Source organism: Rosa chinensis, chromosome 5 (genome assembly GCF_002994745.2).
Source record: "Rosa chinensis cultivar Old Blush chromosome 5, RchiOBHm-V2, whole genome shotgun sequence".
Taxonomy (NCBI): domain Eukaryota; kingdom Viridiplantae; phylum Streptophyta; class Magnoliopsida; order Rosales; family Rosaceae; genus Rosa; species Rosa chinensis.
The window spans coordinates 72067286-72089037 of NC_037092.1; the positions used below are offsets into that span (position 1 = coordinate 72067286).

At 39.0% G+C, this 21752-nt stretch overlaps 2 protein-coding genes across 5 annotated transcripts; one reads left to right on the forward strand and one right to left on the reverse strand.

Annotated features, from left to right (window-relative positions):
- The first annotated feature begins 11096 nt into the window (after positions 1-11096).
- On the forward strand, positions 11097-18988 carry LOC112165006 (probable LRR receptor-like serine/threonine-protein kinase At3g47570). Of its 2 annotated transcripts, none has more exons than XM_024301382.2 (3): positions 11097-11592; positions 15896-18298; positions 18448-18988. In XM_024301382.2, exons 1-3 carry the CDS (start codon positions 11313-11315, stop codon positions 18858-18860), a joined length of 3096 nt encoding a protein of 1031 aa, XP_024157150.1. In that variant the 5' UTR covers positions 11097-11312; the 3' UTR covers positions 18861-18988. The 2 variants fall into 2 exon arrangements, with proteins under 2 accessions (XP_024157150.1, XP_040362339.1); XM_040506405.1 differs by lacking the exon at positions 11097-11592 and adding an exon at positions 15156-15705.
- On the reverse strand, positions 18425-20715 carry LOC112165008. 3 transcript variants are annotated; one of them, XR_005799858.1, is made up of 3 exons: positions 20532-20715; positions 20351-20460; positions 18425-18819 (listed from the first exon to the last, which is right to left on the reverse strand). XR_005799858.1 is itself a non-coding variant. In XM_040506406.1 (3 exons), exons 1-3 carry the CDS (start codon positions 20599-20601, stop codon positions 19715-19717), a joined length of 417 nt encoding a protein of 138 aa, XP_040362340.1. In that variant the 5' UTR covers positions 20602-20715; the 3' UTR covers positions 19437-19714. The 3 variants fall into 3 exon arrangements, 1 of the variants encoding a protein (XP_040362340.1); XM_040506406.1 differs by lacking the exon at positions 18425-18819 and adding an exon at positions 19437-19951; XR_002922585.2 differs by lacking the exon at positions 18425-18819 and adding an exon at positions 19847-19964.
- Positions 20716-21752: the final 1037 nt, after the last annotated feature.

The following is a 21752-nucleotide window of genomic DNA, read 5'->3' on the forward strand; positions in this document are numbered from 1 at the left end:
GAAGAAATAGCTTGATCAACTATATAGAGGAAATAGATGATTTTAAAAGATTCTGCAACTGATTGCATCACCGCTTCACTATAATTTTCATCAAATTGTCTCTTTTTTCAGAAAAATGGGTTCAATCCCCATCTCACTTGCAATCTCTTTACTTCAATTAAGGACTCCAAAAATTCAGTTTCTCTGAACTTTTGAAGAAAGGAAAGAATACGTTCCAAATCTTTGATGGCAGTATCAATATGCATATCTTTAGTTTGGAGAACTTTGCTGAAATTGTTAACAGCATATAACCATACCCAACAAGCACTCCAAATTCTAAAGATTATATGTTGTTAAAGTCTCAGCAGCACTTTTTGTCTTAGCATCTTTTTTATTGTTCACCAAGTGAATCAATGTGTCTCTTATTTCTGGAGCTTGATACCTTATTGCTCTAACACTCTCCACACGACTTTCCCAATGAGTTTCTGATAATGGCTTAATGGTGAGACCTGGCACATGCTTTGTAATGACTTGCCATCTCTTTGTAGAAGCTGAAAATAAGGAATATATTCGTTGTATTACACCAAAAAAAGACTCATCTTTGGGGCAACAATGAGCCATATCAGAAGGCACAAGATTTAGATAATGACAACCACAAGGTGTGTAAAATGCACTTGGATTTATTTCAAGTAGTCTATTTTGTACGCCTTTGTTTTTTCCTTTAATGTTGGATCCATTGTCATACCCCTGGCCTCTTATATCACCAACATCTAAGTCCAAGAGTCTTCGATGCATTGTGAAGCTCATTAAGCAGTCCAAGCTCTGATGTGTCAGCCACCTTTAAGAATTCTAGAAAATATTCTTCAACCACAATTGGACTTGCCGAAACATTGACACATTTTAATATAAGAGACATTTGTTCCTCATTACTTGCACCTGGAGTACAGTAAAGTATAACTGGAAAATATGTGGCATCTTTGATTCTACTAATTAATAATTGAACTTTTCATCACACATGACAACAATGGAATCATTTTGTGACTCAAATAATAATATTGAGTCTCATGTTCAAAAATATCAAAAATGTTGTTGCATAGTCGAATCAAATTCAGCAAGCAGATCTATCATTTGTAAGAAAAGCTCATTGTTCTCCTCATATAGCTTTTCATTATCTCCACGAAATGACATTATTTTTCCCAAGTCTTTTCACAACTGCAATGTTTCTTTCTAATACTTGTTTCTAGTGTTCTTTTTCTTGGTTGATTTGTTCTTGCAGACTTGCATTAATCGTTAACTTCAATTTCAGCCTTTTTTCCAACTTTATCCAACTAGTCCTTGACCCAGTGTGATATTTGCTTCTTTCATGACTTTTAAGTAGGTCAATAATATTGTGTCAGTCATTTACACCTTCATCAGCTAATTGCCCCACAAGATGCTTCTTTGCAAACAATTCACAACAAAAGCAAAAAACTTTATCCAAAGAACCACTTTCTATCTTGCTTCTCTCCATTTGATAATTCTCTGAAGGAATGCTTTGAAGAAAAATATGTGTCAAATTTATCTTTTGGAAATATGACATTATTGTCTCTTTTCGGGCCTCTTTCAACCAAAAAATATCTAATATTTTGGTCTGTCATATTCCAATTCCCTGGATCATCCATGTTTAAAGCTAATTTCTTCACTTCAATTTTTAGTGAAAATCTTCATTGAAAAATGTCATTATTTTCCTCATTCTCTAACTGATTTAGCTCTTCTGCCTCTTCGATATGATGATAATTCACCAACTACTCTGGTTCCTCACTTTCATTCTCATCCACAGGTTGACATTGCTTCTTCTTTGTTGCTAGAAAAGTACTTAGTAAGAGCACCAACTTGATTTTTATGTAAAGCTTATCTCCTCTCTTTCTTTTTTCTTTTCTGAGCCCTAGACTTGAACTTTCTAATAGGAACCATGATAACAACTTCGAACCCAACTAACAATCCAACAATTGAATCCCTAAAGAATACAATATAGAAAGCCTCAGACATATTACTAAATAGGGCCAAATATTGTTTACTCTCTGAACTTTCATTGAAAAAATAGTTCAGTCTCTAGTTTTTTAATTTCACATGTTTACTCCTTCATCTCTCAATTTTGGACCAATAGGTCCATTCTGTTACTCTCCATCCAAAATTTCCGTTAAGTAGCTGACGTGGTAATTTCTTTTCTGCTAAAATGTCTATTATACCCTCAGTTTTTTTTTCTCTTAATTTAATTTTTTTTTAGTTTTTAATTTTTCTCTCTTTTTTATTTTCATACACAGAAAATCAAAACCTAGCCTAACCCTCTGTGTGAGTATGTTCTCCTTAACCTTTTCTTTTTAGATTTTGATTCCAATCAGAGCCAACGATTGTTGAGGGTTAGGAGGTGTGGATTTGTTTCAACTTCTTCCCACCTGTGTCCAAATGCCGCCAATCTTTCAATCTTCTAGGTTCTAATCATGAAAAAACCTAGAAATTTTTCATATTCTTCAACCAGATCCACATAAAAAAGAAAATAAAAAACTGAAATAGAAAAATTCATGTTCTTGAACCAAATCCAGGAATTTTCTACTCACCCTCCTCTACTGCCACCTCCAAATCCAAGCCCCAATTCTCACCACCATCACCAATGTCACTGCTCCGCCGCCGAAAACCCTGCTTCCCAAAAACAATATCAAATCTTGTCCCTCCGTTGCCCACTAGAAGGGAGATCAACTTTGGCACCGTCGTCGAACAAATCAAATCAAATCAAATCTTTCCTCTTATCATCAAACTCAAATCAAATCCACTAAAACAGAATCTCTAGGGTTTTCTTCTTCCAATCTTTCTCAGAAACACAGAGTACGAGAGAGAGAGCGAGAGAGAGAGAGAGAGAGAGAGAGATGGAAGGGATGATGTACTATAAGGTGTCGGAGCCGAAACTGTGCACTGTGCTTAACGTCAACATGGCATTGCAGGGTCCTTTCTTCTCCGAATTAAATTTGATGGCACTCGCCTCCAATCTCGATTGCAAGGAGCACCAGATGATGCAGCTCAACCTCCAAGCTAGACCCAACGCCGCTGCGGGCAATTTCCTCTCCGAGGAGTCCTACAACATCTCCCTCAAGAGGAGTATGCCTTCGCCGCAATAGGGAGATAGAGATTGAAATCTGAGTAAGGAAGAGAAATAAAGGAGAGGGGTTTAAGAAGAGAGTAAGGAAGTGAGAGCAAGGCATTGAGGAGTCTCGGAGGAGGAAGTGAGGAAGAAGAAGAGATAAACAGAAAAAGGAAAAACAAAAACGCATCAAAAGAAAAAAGAAAAAAAATAAATTAAGGAAAAAATAAAAAAGAGGAACTGAGGGTATAATAGACATTTTAGGGGGGAAGAGATTGTCACGTCAGCTGCTTAACGAAGATTTTGGATCGAGAGTAACAGAATGGACCTATTCGTCCAAAATTGAGAGATGAATGAGTAAACGTGTGAAATTAAAAAGTGAGGGACTGAACTGTAGTAAACAGTATTTAATTCTACTAAATAATACTTAATAACATTTACTAAGTAGCACTAACCATTCTACTTTTCTTTATTGATTTGAACTTTCAGTAAGATCAAATATTAAAGTACATCAGTGGCATCCCAATTACATAATTAACATTCATGACCCATATTCCTATATACTTGTATTTTAATATTAGATGCATATCAGCATATGCTTCAACAATCAATATCACATATTCACATTCAATCATGTTTGATGTTTCCTTTTGATAATTTTGACTTCCTATCAAGCATTAAATATATCAATCCAAATTCCAAAATAGATATGATCAAGTGATCAAACAGACAAACAGACAAACATCAAAGCTATGAAAAGTGAAGTTATATCAAACAAGAATCAGCTAAAATTTCTTCAAAACATAAAGAAAAGAGCTTTAAAGATATTATAGTTTTGCCTATTTGGATGATAAAATATAAATTCAACTATGCAAGCCACCGACTTCCTCTCATGAGTATCGTCTGATCGTCTCATTTTGACCTTTTTAGTCTTCCTATGGAGTTAATGTGGGAGAAAGGTGGTTGATTCATGAAGGAGCATTGATAAAATGAGTCTAGAGACTTCTATCAAATAGTAAAATGGTATAAATGAATGAAGCTTATGTGGAGGCAAGCAAGGAGAGAACAAGAGCAACTCTAAGGGTCTTCGTGTATAGAAGCAAAGTGAGTTGTGTTCAAGAGTGTGAATAGCTCTTGGGGTAGAGTGATCTTCTAGGTTGAGAGATGGTGTACAAGGGGTATCCTATTGGATAAAAGGGCTTGGGTTGGGCATAAACTTAAGCGGTGTAATCTTGTAATTGTGTAATTATTTCATTAGTGAAGGTGAAACTCTCCGAGGACGTAGGCAAAGATATTGACCAAACCTCGTTAAATCTTGTTGTCTTCTTGGCTTGGTTATTTCTTCTTTCTATCTCTATTTCTAGTACTTGCGTGGCGAATGGATTAATTTTCTAACAAGTGGTATCAAAGCTTTGGCTTATCAGTCGTGGGTTGTTCGTCATGGCAAGTTCTATCGTCTAACATTTCAAGGTGAAGCAGTTTAATGGAAAGGGAAATTTCACTCTATGGCAAAGGAGGGTGAAGGACTCCTAGTTCAACAAGGTCTTGCAAAACCTTTGAAGGGAAAAGATGCGAAGCAGGAGAAGATGTCAGATGAAGATTGGGATGAGTTGGAGTCTAGGTGTGTTAGCACTATTAGACTTTATATTGCTGACAATATTATTAATAATGTTAATGATGTTGATTCGGTACCTGAGCTTTGGGAGAAATTTGAGAAGTTTCATATTGGGAAAGGCTTGCAGAAGAAGTTGAACTAAAGTGGGATCTCTACAAGCTCAAGATGGGAGAAGGTGCGAGTCTCATAAAGTACATGAACGTGTTCAGAGGATTGATAGATCAACTAGCAAGAGTTGATGTGAAGACTGAGGAAGAAGATCAAGCCCTTCTACTTCTTACCTCGCTTCCCTATTTTTATGAGAATATCATCACTACAATCTTGTATGGTAAGGATACATTAAAGATGGAGGAGGTGGAATCGACTCAGGAAAGCCAATGATTCCCAAGGTTCCGTCTTTGTTGCTCATGATCATAATCAAAGGGGAAGGTCAACTGCCAGGGGATCTGGTGGACATAGTAGGTCTAAATCTAGGGGTAGGGGAAAGGGCAAGCAATGCTACAAGTGCAAGGAGTGGGGACACATAAGGCCGGATGGTCCTTTGTTGAAAGAGAAGGATGATAAGGGCTCAAATTGCTCTATGGCTGGTGTAGGCACAGGTTTCAAATAATTTTGGAGAATTTCTCACAGTCTCCAAAGGTAATCACACTTGTTCTCAACGTGATTGGATATTGGATACTGGTTCTTCTCATCATCTTTGCTCCAGAAGAGAATATTTTGATATATTTCAAGAAGTCCAAGGATTTGTGACTTAGGGTGATGGCACAAGGCGTTGTGTCATGGGTTTTGGAACGGTGAAGATCAAGATGTTTAATGGAGCAATTCGCACTTTGGGTGATGTTGTATACATCCCAAGGTTTCGGAGAAATTTAATATCCTTGATCCAGTTAGACTCCAAGGGCTGCAGGGTTTCGTCAGCAGGGCGAGTTATGAAAATATCATGTGGTTTCATGGTCCTAATAAAGGGAGAAAAGTGTGGAAGTATGTTCCGTCTAATAAGAAAAACTCAAACCTTGAAGGTTGAAGGGAAATGGTGTGCACAAGGATACAGGTACCTGAAGCGGGTCTCATTTGCGAGCATAGAAGAGACGCTAGTTTCAAGTTTCAGACAATGGTGAGAAGGTAAATCCTGCTACATAAGGGGTCAAGTCGAGGTCCCTCTTCAAACTCAACAAGTGATCGTTGTCTCAGGGGAGTTACACATGGTATTGGCCGATTGAATCAGGGGAGTTAGGACCACATGTAATTAACTCTGATTATGTGTAACTACGCAACTAGAAGGCTGATGAAATGCTAGTGGGTATAACAAGTTATGTCTCGAATTAAGATGACTTCAGAGATTGAAGTAGTGGTGCAGAGCTCTCCACCAAAGTCGGGAGGGGGAGATTGTTAGGGTTGGTGCTATCCCTCCTTGGTGGAGATATTTTGCATGGCATGAATGCATGGTATTAATTATTTGTGCATTCAAGGTGAAAACTTATGCATGGAAAGGTGTATAGTCAAGTGCATGCATTAGGTATAAATGCACGGTCAAGTTGATTTATTGGGAAGAAATGCATAGTTAAATTCATGTTTTGACATTTTTTATCTCCCTATGGAGTTAATGTGGGAGAAAAGTGGTTGATTCATGAAGGAGCATTGATGAAGTGAGTCTAGAGACTTCTATCAAATGGTAAAATGGTATTAATGAATGAAGCTTATGTGGAGGCAAGCAAGGAAAGATCAAGAGCAACTCTAAGGGTCTTCGTGTATAGAAGCAAAGTGAGTTGTGTTCAAGAGTGTGAATAGCTCTTGGGGTAGAGTGATCTTCTAGGTTGAGAAATGGTGTACAAGGGGTATCCTATTGGATAAAAGGGCTTGGGTTGGGCATAAACTTGAGCAGTGTAATCTTGTACTTGTGTAATTATCTCATTAGTGAAGGTGAAACTCTCCGAGGACGTAGGCAAAGATATTGGCCAAACCTCGTTAAATCTTGTTGTCTTCTTGGCTTGGTTATTTCTTCTTTCTATCTCTATTTCTAATACTTTCATGGCGGAGGAAATAATTTCCTAACATTCTCGACTGCTCTCTTTTTGGGTTTCAGTCTTCAGCCATCATTGGGAAATATAATTTTGTTCTGGTATGATCTTCTACAATTAAATCATAATTGGATTTCTGTTTTAGATTAAGAAAGAGATACTCGTTGGCCTCCAGAAATTGAATTGAGAAATTCAGTCATTTGAAATGTTGCGTCTAATATGATCATCATATCGTTACTTTTCTCTTTTTCTGTTACGTCCCGAACCAAGATTTATCGGTTTACTAACCATTTAGACGGTAAATGTCGTTTACTTTTAATTTTTACTTCATACCGATACTTTAGTGGCCCTAAAAGGTTGACTTTTATTCGGGTCAGTTTTTGAAAAAAAATTTCTTCATGAAAGTTGTAGAGGACTTTAAACCGAGCGCGTGTATATGTGTTACGTAAAAATTGGAGTTCGTATGTGAAAGTTATGAGGGGAATACGAAAGTTACTGTTCATGGTAAAAATGAGGTATTACTGTGGTAGGTTTCCAAAACTGGAAACCCACCTCTCCCTCTCTCCTGTCCCCCAAACTCTCTCCTTTCCCTTTCGGGTTCTTCTTCCTCCCTTCAATTCCACTCCATCCGGCCACCAACCAGTGTGCAACCGGCCACCACAGAAGCGCATTCCTCCCCCCTACACCCTAGTAGCCTTAGGTTGTGGTGATTTGGCCGAGAAACCTCAAATCGAAGCAAGAATCATCACAGCTGCAGTTTGGCTTCTTTCTGCACTTCCTCCATTTCCGGCCATCTTCGACCACCAAACCTAATCTATTAAGGGCGCCTCGAGCCGGTGATCGTTTGCCCTCAAGCTTCTAGCTCCAATTTACAGTGTGGAGGACGAATTGAAGGAAATTTCAAACCTAGGGTTTGAAATTTCTGGGTTTTTCTTCGCCGGCTGGTTTTGACTGTTTCAAGGTAAAATTAGGATGTGTTGTAGTTGAGAAAAATGATCAGTGTGTCGAGTTGTTGTTGTACCTGAAATTTGGCAACTGGTGGTGGAGGTTGTTACCTGTGCGTGGGCACCACTAGCCGACACTCTGGGTGGCGCGTGGAATGGTGTAGGGCAGGTTTTTAATGTCTGTTGTTTAGCTAGATAATCCCTTGTGCATTGTAGTTCTCATAATTGCGTCTTTGGGTAGAATTGGAGATGTGTGATTATGGATTTCGATATTTTTCCTAAGGGTGGAATTTGTTAATTGACTTACAAGGAATCTATCCATAGGATTTCCTTGAATCTGCCCTAAGCCCTTAAATTAAGGGAATGAAGTTAGTGGAGAAGATTGAGAGGTTTAGGCGTATAAAGACAATGTTAGTGTTTGGTTTTTATTTATCGTAAATTAAATTTTCCGTCTCGTAATTATTGGTTTACGAACTTTATTTTGTACAGGACGTGAGGAGGATTCCCACGAGGAGGGTTCGGATTGACGACAGGCTTAGCTGTACACTGTGAGTGGACGTTTGATTTTAAATAATGCATGCAATTAAATTTTCTAAATTAAGAATTTATTTAAATTATCCTTTTAATTATTGAGCATAATATCCGAATTTTAAATATGGAATTATTTGTCGATTGGACTTCGGATTAGCAATTGTTATGTTCCATTTTAAACTCATCATTTAGAATGATTTTCGATGAATTGTTTTCTGAGGTGATTTCCGGACTTGAAAGCAAAATTTATTAGTCGATTTTGAGTTTCCCATGAAATCTTCGAAAATGCATGGGATTTTCGTTGAGATTTATGGATGTACTTTAACCTCACATATTGGTTTGTGAATTGAGAATATTTTGGGTGTGCGGGGTGACACCATTAGCTTATATTTTCTCCTTGTGAAGTATTGAGGAAGCCCTTCTGTTTTTGATTTTTTCGTGGTTTTAACCCACCATACCTGGGTCGCTATATTATATTGCTAGCTAGCCTATTAGTACTCCTCCCCACTTACTATGTGTTTGTGGGTGAGTAGAGCAGAGCATGGGATGCTCAAGAGTGTGGGACACTCGGACCCGAGCCTGGGAGACTCTCTTTTATTCGTATGATGAACACACTTTCCCCTTACTCTTTATTTATCTTTGACTAGCTGGGCTAGTCCAGTTTTCACTTATACCAGCGGGGCTGGCTTGGTTTTACGAGATGCTTGTTTTTTTTAAAGATATTTGTCTTTACTCTCATTGCATGCATCGGTTTTAAATGAAATAAATGTGGGAAAGTATAACTCATTTTATTTTGCAATTTCTTATTTTTGTCCACTCACGCTAACGTTTTATTTACTTACTTTCCCCTGGGCCCTTTGGTTTCAAATGCCCAGTTCGCAGTGTTGCTGTCCGGCGTAGGAGTTGAGGCTTAGCACCATCATTGCCACCTATCCTCTGTAGGTTATTTATTAACCTACCTTATGTATTAAATTTTTATTTCCATAGATTGCTCTGATGACCTTGGGAGACTTATATAAATATTTGTATATTATGGGTTGTGTCGGAGTTTATGTAATTACGAAGGAGTGGAAAGATTGGAGCTGTTGGGTTGTAATATATAAGTCCTTATGATTATGCACTTAGACTTTTATGCTTGGTAAATTGTGGGTTATTTGTTGGGAAGCAAGGTGGCTTCAGGATTTGGAATTGAGTTAATTCTAGAAGTGTTTTATCTTTGTGTCCTTACAACAGGTTTCGGTTGTCCACTTTTAGGGGAAGTTCTGTCGAATTTTTCCTAAAAGTGGGCCCGCAGGTCCATCTTGGAGTTTAAGGGGAGATTCCGGGATAGTTCTTGACATTTTTTTTTATTTTTTTGGCCCCAGAGACCTACATAAAAGATTTTTTTTTTAGGCCCCTTTTAAAATCTTAAATGTTAAATCTGAAGCCTTAGGCGCAAGGCCGACCTTACCTACACGTCAAGGCTGGGAATATCAACCATGCCGCACGACCATGGTTTGCAGGCTCCCTCGCCAACTCATATCCTATTTTTATGGTCTCTCACCATCGAGTTTGTTTGACAAACGCCAGGCCAGGTTTCTATGACCCTTTGGCGGATCATGTGGTGGACGCCGATTTCATGATCAAGCTGATCATTGAATCATCAAGCCAACCATTTGCTCGAGTGGATCTAACGCTCTGATGGGTGTTTAATTTCCATGGTGGTGGCCACTATGGCTGATTTGGATAATTGGAAAGCCAAGCCACGACAAGCTCGGCTGAAAAATTGTATAGAGGAGATGAAGGCTGCAGCGTATGAGATTGTTTCCAACTTGGGGGTTCGCTAGATGATGGAGGCAGTATTCTACTGAAGAAAGACTTGGGCGCTGCCTTTCAAGAATTCAAGGACGACACTACTTCGTCCCTTGAATGTTGATACACTTGGTCTGAGGGAAACCTTCTTCATCGATTTGGTTTCGACCATAGTTGGTGGTGCGTTGCTCGACGGACTGCATAGTATGGCGGCGAAGACTGTTGCTGTTTTTCCAGGGATCTGATGGGGGCCTTGGCAGCGCTCTTGGCAAAGTTGGATGGATGGTGTTGGCTTCAAGCATAATTGGGCCTATTGGGCTGGTTGTCCTCATTTGGGTTTGGGGTGTGACCCGTGGGCCTTGCTCTGACCTCCAACTAGAGTGGATCACTCAGTCGAATTGGGCATTAATTATTACTTAGGACGTTTATTAATCCAAAGCTTACAGTCTATAAGGTATTTTTCCGCTTAGTTAAAAGAGAATCTCGAGTACTACAATTGAATGCATTGGCGAATGAATTCTCATTTTAGTTTTAATTTTGTGTAGGAAGAATAGTCAGTCATGTAATCTTATTGAATAAGTTTGCGTCAATATTTTAGTAGATGGTACTAGTTTTTTGAAAAATACTTGGCCACTGATGTAGGCGGAAGTATAAAAATTATTGTATATGCTGTTTTGGCCTTCGAATTAATTAAATCTATTCTTTTGACTCAAAAAATAAAAAATAAATAAAAAAAGTAAATAAATAAACATGACTACATGAGTATACAAATTCATTGATGGCAAAGGGTGTTGGTTGGTTAATTATAAATGAAATTCCAGTTTACAATAGTCAACGAAATCAGGCCAATAATTATAATGTTCCAATTTGAAGACCTAGCATCAAATTAATCAATCATGTGTACCTAGTCAAACAGGCTTAGCACAATCGAAACATTCCCAACACGCACCTGGCTAGAGCACATCTTATTATTTATACTTCATTATTCAATCTAAAAACTTGTACGTCACAGCATAATATTTCGGAGAGTTATATGTGTTTAGATTAACCGAAAATGCTAGGCCAAGTCTCAAGTACGTCCAATGCAAAAACTTATTACAGTATCAAAGCATCAGAGCATGTCTACTTGTCAACCAAGTCTATCAACTTAGACTCTTTCAAAGACATGGGTTTAATTATTGTTCTTGTTGACAATGGGACCTATCAGAAAGAAATGAAATCCCAGTTCAGAATAGTCAACAAACCAAAATGTGTCATTCTCTACCGCGTTTATAAATTCAGTGGTTAAGCTTCTTCTTCCACAATAACCCTCGAAAACCATGGATTCCCACTTCCATACTCTACTGCCTCCTCAGTTTTCCATGTTAGCTCTTCTTCTATGCATATCATTTCTGAGCGCAGAGTCTGCTATAATTCCAAGCATTACCACCGACAAGGAGGCCTTGATCTCATTCAAGGAGGCCTTGCTCGATGTCCCTCCATCTTTAACCTGGGACCAGAATTCATCCCCTTGCAGGAATTGGACCGGAGTTGTTTGCAGAAAACATGGTCAGAGTTGGAGAGTTGTTGGTCTTGATCTTTCTGGCTTGGGACTTACAGGTATGGAGTCTGATATTATCGAATATCTTAATTTCAATATTGTCCACATATTTTGCATTTTTGTACGAGTTCGGATATTGGATATTTTTCTACATTTTCTTTGAGCTAGCTAGTTACATTTGCAATAGCTATAGAATGCATACGTCGCTTTTTGTTTTTTTTGTTTTTGATTATGTTGAAGTGAGCTTTAGAACCTAGTTAAGTTGGGAGAGGCAACTTCAAATAAAAAAAAATATTAGTTGAAATAAAATATTAAATACACAAAAAAAAAAAAAAAAAAAAAGGTAATGCCTAGAGTTGTAAATTCAGCTTAGGATTGATTTTTTTTTTTTTGAAATAGAAGTTGAATTCATTAAATCAACAACTAATAGGTGAATAGGCTAGAGTCTGCCATAACTTACATACTCAAAACTCAAAAGAAAATCCGAACTAAACTACCTAAGCTAAAGCAGATCATTAAAATCTCTGGGATGCTCACATTTAAGCAAGTCTATACAAGAATGAAAAAACATCACCTCCTACGGAAAAGAAATCATTTAACTAGTCCCCACTTGCCAATCACGCAATTGTGGTACAAGCAAGACACTAGAAACGTTATAAAATACTCATAGAATTTAATCCGACCTCACACAGGCTCAATACCCTAATAAAACATTAGGGTCCAAATTGCCTTGACCTGAGTCCAAGCCCGTAGGCCCGAGCCCAGATCAATTATTACTTAGCAGGCCAGTTCCCTTGCCTCATTAGCCCAAGATTGAGCCCAGGCCCAACCCCAAGCAAGGAGGGCAACAGTCCTAACCCGCGCTGGCCCAATTACTTCTGCCTCCATCCACCGATTCCGCCCCTCTGGTGGCCGACCAGTCCACCGTCGGCCACTGTAACATCAAATCCAGCAAAGAATCCGAGCAAAGATCGTCGAACCTGATCGAAAGTCAGTCCACCTAAAACCAGCAAAACAAGCCTCGGCCAAGTCAACAGAACCTCTTCACCAGAGTTGCCTCGACCTACCTCGATCTTGTTACCCCAGTCGACCTTTAGCACACTCCGGCAAGCCAAGGTGTGCCAGATCCCAATTCGGAAACCACAAACCCAACACCGCGACCCGTCTGCACTCTGTGCCTACCTCTCCAAGCAACTAAACAAAAGCCTTGCCGTACTCAGGACCTAGCCGGCGCCGACCACTGACGCACACCCACAGGCTAGCGACTAGGCGACACCACTGCTAGAGCCAACGGAAGTCGCCGCCACTCTCTGTTCTCAACACTAGGGTTTGCGTTGTTTATCTTTGCAATCTTTTTAGAAATTAATTACTTAATAATATCGATCAGCTTAGGACTGATGAGCATGCTCGAGCCTTACCTGGGCCAACTTTGCCTAAGCTTAATTATAGGCAGGTTTAGCTCGATCCATTTTACAAAATGTAAGGCTCACAATCGCTTTTGAAATCCTAGGTCGGCCTAAACCTAGCCCATACTAGTAGAATATAGGATGAGTCTAGCACAGTCTTTCTATGCTAGGGACCTCATAAGGATTTTCTTGAATAGACTCATTTTTTGATCGCATATCCACATCTTAACTGTTCAGTTTTTAGCTATATATGAGTAAATCATTTCTACAAATTTTCAGCTAAATTGATAATTTTTAAGGTATTCAAAACTGCGATTTACAATTATGAACATGAACGGTTCAGGTTGGACAGATTCGGTTCGTCATTGATTTAATCTAATTCGATACCCTAACATTCATCAATTTGGCTCAAAATTTGCACAAGTAATTTATACATTAGGACCTAAAAACAAAACGGTTGATATGTGGATATGAAATCGAAAAGTGAGCCTATTCAAGGAAATCCTCAGATTTTAAAATCTAAGGAGGTCCTTAGCATAGAAAGATTGGATTTCAGCCTTACCTAACAAATATACAAAGGAAATATCCTTTTTTATATAAGTTTATTATTTAAGGGATATCAGCCGATAAATATTATTATTATTATTAATTCGAAAACTAAAATTTAAGAAACTAATATTATTTGACAAGTTACTGACCAAATACAGTTAGACCTGTAAATGGACCAGATTTGGAGCGGATCAGCCTAAATCTACATCCGTTTAGTAACAACAAAATTCAACCCAACCTGATCTGATAACCCAGCAGATTGTTAATACTTAATAGCTCTATCCAAATCTGTATCCAGCAGATTAACAGATACTTGGTCAACTAGTCTGATCTGTTTATTATAATGAACATTCTTTAACTCTAAATAATAAATTTTTTTATCATGATACTTCATAAAACTTTAATAAAATATTAAAATAAAATGAAGAGTATCAATATTGAATTAAATAACTAAAATACTCCTTAGAACAACACAATAAGGTACAAAATATTGTATTTATAAAAAAATATTAAATAATTATATAAACGGATGGGATTATTAATGGATTGGATCAACATAAATTTGTACTTGATCAGTTAATAAACAGGTTAACGAATCCGGACCATTACCGAATAAACGGATCAAATTTTAAATCTAAACTCGTCCAATAACCATAGATCATGATCAAAATCGAGTCTATGAACATGTCTAAATACAGGTTTTTCGACTAACGGTTAGCGCCTGAGTTTCACATATTTGTGAAAGGGCCGGCCCAACCGTGCACGTCTAACACTTTTTCAAAAAAATTCCAAGACTTGGGATGTCATACCTAAGGGCTTGGGCAGCCCAACTATGCCAATTTCCCATGAAATTAGAGGTCACAGAAAATGTCATAAGCAAAGAAGGTCCTTCGCGGTTGCTTTGATCAATCATATTAAATAGTAACCTTGTAAAACAGTAGGATATTTCATGATTTTTGAGATTAAAGATATTTTAGGTACTTTGGGTTGTGTATTTAGTAGAATATTAGAATGAGAAATTAAATGGGTAGTGTATTAAGATGGAGTGTGTATTAAGTAATTAGGGGTGTGTACTTCAAACTTCTCTTTTCTTTTCTTTTCTTTTCTTTTTTTTTGAAAGGGGGGGCTGATGCAGCTGCCCTCAAACCTTGATTAATGAAATTGAAGAATACAAGGGGGGGGGGGGGGGACGTAGAGCCTGAACCCCAAATTACAATAAGCATAAAGAGAATATCCTGAAATAATAACAGGATTATCCACAAAACCTATGTATTCTAACAAGTATCAATTAACAAAGAGTGCACGAATGACTACTCCATTTGTTTTGACATAGCGGTGACATACCGGAAAGATAACTCTATCACGAAGAAGCATCATTACAAATAGTACAGTTTTCCCACTATGTTGCCGCACGGAAATAAATCCGGCAACACTCAATTTCATCCTGCCACTACGAGGTTGCGTCCATTTAATCAAGCAAATAGCTCGCCGCCTCGCTAGGCCAGACAAGGCACACAAAGTGTGCATACCGGGACACAGCCCACATCACCCTACCAAAAGATGATAGGGATTTATTGCTGGCATAGAGCCACATTGAATGAAAAGTAAAAAACAATAAAGCAAAAAATAAATGGTAAATGGGTCGAAGGCCGAATCCCAGTCCCCATACCCAATAGGCCCAAGCCAAACCATCAGGTTGCCAGAATCACGATGTCTCCATCCTTCCAACGCCTCCCCTGCCATCCCACCACTGGCAACCGCGCCTCTCCAACCAACCTCACGCCATCTAGCCGCGCCACCTCTCCTCGGATTGGAGCCAAACCGCCCAACCTAGAACAGGTCGAACCGATCCGATCTGAACCCAGGTCTCAACGACATCAGGTCGTCACCATCAGTCAATCTCTGAACCGGCGACCCAACCTCGAAGCAACCACCAGGTCGATCTTGCTCCTCCCTATGGCAAGGTGACATCGACCCCGCCTTCCATCCATCGCCCCGCCGCTGCCCTTCTCCATCATATCCTTCAAGCGCCCTGGAAAAAACCGCCATCACCATGCAAACTACAATTCGACTGGGCAAATCACCACCGGACACAGGGTCCCTTCTAGCCCGTCCGACAACGCCGCCGCGAAGGCGTGCCGTCGGACCGGGCATATGCTTTTGCTAGAAGACCAGTCGCAGCTCCAAAAAATGAAATGATGATATATTGTAGTGTCGGTATTTCAAACTTCTCTTAGATCAATGCAGTTGGATTTTTTTTGTACAATGTGAAAAACACGAATGAAGTATTGGAGTGTGCCAAGTTTAATTACCGACTTTCTTCATGCACATTAAACTTGAAATTTTTATGTAATTTCACTTCTATATCGTTTATGTCTGGTTGATATTTGAAATATGTTGCTTGCAGGGTCCATAAGCCCTCACATTGGTAACTTATCCTTCCTCCAATCCCTTCAACTTCAAAACAACAAGTTAACAGGAGCAATTCCTACTCAAGTTGTTAACCTTTTCCGCATGAGATCTCTGAACCTGAGCTCCAACGCCATACAAGGTCCACTACCTTCAAACATGAGCCACTTGACTGCACTAGAAATGCTTGACTTGGCAGGGAATAACATAACAGGGAGGCTACCTGAAGAGATATTCAGCCAAAGAAAACTTCGAGTCTTGAATCTGGGACGAAACAGTTTCTTTGGTTCAATTCCTTCATCCATAAGCAACCTCTCATCCACGCTCACATATTTGAATTTGGGTACAAATAGCCTCAGTGGGATCATACCTAGTGAGTTGGGTCTACTTATCAATCTCAAGGAACTTGATCTTTCTGGTAACAAGTTCACTGGGACTGTTGCTCCCTCCATATACAACATTACTTCATTGGTTCTGTTTACTGTTGCTTCAAATCAACTTTGGGGTGAGATTCCCAAAAATATTGATGAAACACTTCCAAATCTTTTACACTACCGGAACTGCTTTAATCTTATGACGGGGAAAATTCCAGCGTCTTTGCACAATATCACCAAGATTCGATCAATTCGAATGTCAAACAATTTTCTGGAAGGAACAGTTCCACCAGGGCTGGGAAACATGCCATTCCTAGAAATGTACAACATTGGCTTCAATAGGATCATTAGTAAAGGCAGTGATGGTCTCAGTTTTATCACTTCCTTGACAAACAGCACCAACCTGCAATATCTTGCTATTGACGACAATCAGTTAGAGGGAGTCATTCCAGAATCACTTGGCAATCTCTCGAAGGTTCTCTCAAAGTTGTACATGGGAGGTAATCGGATTTATGGTAACATTCCTGCCTCAGTTGGTCATCTTAGTCGTTTAGCTTTGTTAAATGTGAGCTACAATTCAATATCCGGTGAAATTCCCACTGAAATAGGCCAATTGGAAAATCTACAAATGCTTGGTTTAGCAGGAAATCAACTGTCTGGTCATATTCCAAACTCTTTAGGAAATCTCAAAAAATTAAACGATCTTGATTTATCTGGGAATCACTTTGTTGGCCAAATACCCTCTTCTTTTTCAAACTTCCAGAATCTGCTTTCCATGGACTTATCAAACAATCAGCTCAACGGAACCATTTCCGGTGAAACTCTCAAACTTCCTAGTTTGAGCACTATTCTCAATCTGTCCAAAAACTTTCTAAGTGGACCTTTGCCTTCAGAAATTGGGTCCCTTGAAAGTGTTGTCACTATAGACCTATCTGACAATGCATTATCTGGAGATATCCCTGGATCAATAGAAAAGTGTAAAAGCTTGGAGAGATTGTTGTTGTCAAGAAATAGAATTTCAGGTCCTATTCCCAATGGTCTAGGAGAATTGAGAGGCCTTGAGTTTCTAGACCTCTCCTCAAACCAGCTGTCCAGCTCCATTCCAGAGAATTTTCAAGACCTACATGCCCTTCGATACTTGAACCTATCATTTAATAACTTAGAAGGAGTGATTCCTAACGGTGGACTATTTGTTACAAATTTCACTAATGTTCATCTTGAAGGCAACCCAAAAATTTGCCTCAAATTTCCATGTGTGAAGAATATTGATGGTCGAAGAAGAAAAATACTAGTCCCAGTTATGATCATTACAACAGTCTTCGCAACCATATGCGTTATAGTGGGCTGTTTGGTCTATGCTAAGAAAAGGAAAGGCTGCAGAGCAAAAATTACAGAAACTTGTGATGACTTAGAAGTCAAGGGGCAGCATCAAATGGTATCGTATGAAGAACTCCGTCGCTCAACAGGGAATTTCAACCCGGATAATTTGGTTGGAAGGGGGAGCTTTGGTTCTGTTTATAAAGGGTTTCTTAGAGACCAAGGAATTGAAGTTGCAGTGAAGGTGCTCGATATAAGAACCACAGGGTCTTGGAAGAGTTTCTTGGCAGAGTGTAATGCATTGAGGAGTGTGAGGCACCGAAATCTTGTCAAACTGATCACCTCCTGCTCAAGCTTAGACTCTAAGAACATGGAGTTTCTGGCTTTGGTTTATGAGTATCTGAGTAATGGGAGCTTGGAAGATTGGATTAAGGGCAAGAGAACAAATTCAGATGGAGACGGTTTGAGCATTGTGGAGAGATTGAATGCGGCAATTGATGTAGCTTGTGGATTGGATTACCTCCATAATGATTGTGAAGTTCCAGTGGCTCACTGTGATTTGAAGCCAAGCAACATTCTTTTGGACAAAGACATGACTGCAAGGGTTGGAGATTTTGGGCTGGCAAGGTTACTGATACAAGAAACATCCACTCAACATTCTATTGGCTCCACCAATGTCCTCAAGGGTTCCATAGGGTATATACCCCCAGGTTAGTAATATATCAATAAGCTAGCAGTTTTCTTATACAAGTACTTTATGAGTTCCTTTGGTTGTTTTCTATGGTTGTTGTCCTATAATAATATGCATGGTTATTTGCTAAGTCGTTGACCTTGAGAATGAAATATATATACAATGCAGAATATGGTTTTGGACATAAACCCTCCACAGCTGGAGATGCATACAGTTTTGGAGTAATGTTGTTGGAGCTGTTTACTGGAAAAAGTCCAACCGATGAAAGCTTCACAGGAGAAGTTAACCTCGTTCAATGGGTGCAGTCATCTTTTCCCCATAACATTGCACAAGTACTAGACTCTGAGTTGTTACACTATGAGCACGACGAAGACTCAAATCCCATCTCAGAAGAAGATCTGAATTGTCTGATCTCAGTTATCGAGGTTGGGCTCTCTTGCACCTTCGCCTCTCCTGATGGACGGATTAGCTTGAGGGATGCCCTTCACAAACTTGAAACTGCTAGAGAGACCTTTTTGAAGCTTGCTCACCTTGACAGTGCTGAGTGTAAATTTCGACAACAAATGCAGGTTGAGGTATAATTGGTTAAAGAAGTGATTGAAAATTTGTAATCTAATGACTGAAGTAATGAGTACCTGTCCATACAAAGTACCAAGAACTCATTTGTAATTAAACGATATGAACTAAATTAATTATCAGACATGCTGCATTTAATGATCTGATGAAATTATGTGCTGCTTCTTGAGCTGAAACTGGCAAACAATTTACCACATGTATTATGTACGTATTGAGCAAGCACGGCATTCATAGCCTAAAATACTCGAGAACTACTCCCACGAATAAAATGAAAAGATGAATTCTTATTTAAAAATAAAAAAAGTGTAATATAATCTGGATAATTCTTTCTTATTATAAAATTCTGTCCACAGATCAGTCTTCTCACCATCTTCACCATTAAAATACTTTCTTACTATATAATTCTGTCCGAGTTTTTACGGCCTTTAAAGCATAGGTTATTGATGGAAAGCTTCAAAGTGCTGTGACTGATGAATTCATGAATGTCTGTTTAAAACAAAAAAAATATATATACAAGCCATGATATTTTCACTTTTTCAGTGGGAGTAGCTTCCAGATAACCATCAAATTCAAATGGTAACAAACAAAAGTCAAAGTAAATGCATTGTCAAAAGTTTAAACACGGTAGACATTATCCGTGTAAAGCCCAGGAGGTGATATGGTAACATCTAAACATTCGAATTCAAATTCAAGTCATGCTATCCAAATTGATATAGATTATGCGGGCTTGACTCAAATTGATTGTAACAAACTCATTGCCATGCACAACCGGCTATCTCGAGATAAGTTTATTCAAACTCAAAATCAAGACTCAATCTTATCTCCAAGACTCTCTATAAAAGCAAGCACAATGCCAGAGTTAAAGGCAGAGAAAACACATCAAGAGAAAGGCGAAGCCCTGCTGCAAAGGAGAGAAGAAGAATTCAACAACTTTGTTCGAAGGAGGAGCCGGCAAGCAGACTCTAAAAAGTTGAGGCCTCTCTGCTACTTCTTGGTTTTTTTTTTTTTTTGCAGTGTCTCTTTTACTTGTGTCGCCGTGGAGCCATGGAGATCCCCGAGCGGTCGCAACATGAATGATATTTTCTGTAGCTTTGAACTAAAGACAAAAGCTTTCAAAACATCCAATTAATCAAATGTGCAGCAAGCCACTTTTGAATGCAAAGGGTCAGAGACTAAGAAGCTACGTGTTTCTTTGTCAATCAAAAGAAGAAAAGAAAACAATATTCAAATGCTACAAGTTTCCTCTAGTGCCCGTTGTGTGGCATGAAATGAACTCTGCGTTTTGTAGCACCTAATAATCAAATCTTGGCAGAAAGACAAGCGGTGGTGTTAAGAGTGGTTGAACCTTGAGCTTTGAATTTTGGTATAAAATAAGGGGACCAAGCGCTGGTGTTGCAGGCAAACATAAATCAACTTTCATAATTGAATGTCATTGGGGCAGGTCGGATTGTCAGCTATAAGACAGTAAAATTGCAGTACCCATTCTAATACTCACCAGGTGTTCGGAAGAGAAGCCCAGACTGCAATCCCAGCTCACAAGGTGTTCAGGAGAGAAGCACGAAGTACGCAGACCGCAGAATTGCCCGGAAATGTTGATGAAGAGTGCTGGCAAATGAAAGCAAATCAAGATCAATCGTCAGAAAACTTCTTCTCTGAATCAAAGAATGGGTACGCACCTCTGAATGAGTGAAGTGTAGAATCAAGAGGAGAACCCCCTTTATCTATACAGGGGCATCTCTGAATCATGCTGACTGAAGTAATCTCCGAATCAAGCTGATGTCCACGCCAGAGTTCAAGCTTATCGAGTCATCCAAGTCAAGGAAGACGTATACCAGATGGCTTTTTGGGAGTTCATTTTGTCGAACAGAAGAACTGGGTGCAGAGATGAAATTAAGTCATGGGCGTCCAGATCTGCATCCATGGGTTGGGCTCATAATCTCCTACCAAACAAAATTCGGAGTAGTGCAAAGCCCACTTTCGAAAGCCCGTAGCACAGCTTGGCAGAAGGTCGAGCCCGATTAATTCTTCCTCGATAAGTGAAATAAAAAGAAAGGAGGGGAAGGCAACACTTCAAATTCCAGGGCCCATTATGAAGCTTGGCACATTCGGGTGCCCAATTTAAATCAGTGGACACTCTACTAAAATCGGGTGTTCACCAAAAAAATGTTCTTTCGACGGGTCCAAAAATGCATATCCGTTGAATAAAAATTGGTATAAAACTGAAAATCCCAAGAGTTGAACTACAGTTGTTTGATCCCTTCACGGGGTATGTAGGCAGTCTAGATTTAAATCTGGATGCAACCGCTACCTTAACCGAATTCCTGGTTTTCTCTAGACCAAATTTACCAAATCCTTGTGACCACAAAAGTCATCCAAATTTCTTTATTCAAATGACCTTAAAGTCACCCAAACACTTAACCAAAATTCTTTGGTGGGTCATTTACCCATCGAAGCATCCAAACCTTCCCAAAAACCTGAACTACGAGTGGCTTGATCCCTTCTAGGGTATGTAGGCAGCCTGATAAACACTCTGGGTGCAGCCGCAAAATCAAACAAACACACTTCCCTCCATGGAATTTTTTGTCTTCATATTTGGAATCAAAGGGTTTTCCCTTGAAGCAAGGGATTGTAATTAAGGGATGTTCTTTATCTCGAATGGATCCGAACTTAACATAATAAAAACTCTATTTCCGTTAATGAAATAGAATGAGATTGTGTTGAGTATGTTTATTTACTATTTTTGCTCAACAATGTCTTTGCCATCCGACACTTCTTCATCATCCAAAGTACTTCACCTCTCTCTTTACATATACATACACACACACAAACATTATTAATCTTAATTACTCAAACATGCTTTAATGTCAATAATAGTCCAACCAACATCTTCATCATCG

Bases quoted from the DNA above. Each gene is read 5' to 3' on its own strand.
- LOC112165008 (XM_040506406.1), bottom strand. From the start codon at position 20,601: ATGATTCAGAGATGCCCCTGTATAGATAAAGGGGGTTCTCCTCTTGAT. The intron at 20,461-20,531 runs GTGCGTACCCAT...TTCATTTGCCAG, and splicing joins TACACTTCACTCATTCAGAG to CACTCTTCATCAACATTTCC. The intron at 19,952-20,350 runs GTGAGTATTAGA...TTTTGTCTTTAG, and splicing joins GCTTCTCTTCCGAACACCTG to TTCAAAGCTACAGAAAATAT.
- LOC112165006 (XM_024301382.2), top strand. From the start codon at position 11,313: ATGGATTCCCACTTCCATACTCTACTGCCTCCTCAGTTTTCCATGTTA. The intron at 11,593-15,895 runs GTATGGAGTCTG...TGTTGCTTGCAG, and splicing joins TTCTGGCTTGGGACTTACAG to GGTCCATAAGCCCTCACATT. The intron at 18,299-18,447 runs GTTAGTAATATA...TATACAATGCAG, and splicing joins CATAGGGTATATACCCCCAG to AATATGGTTTTGGACATAAA.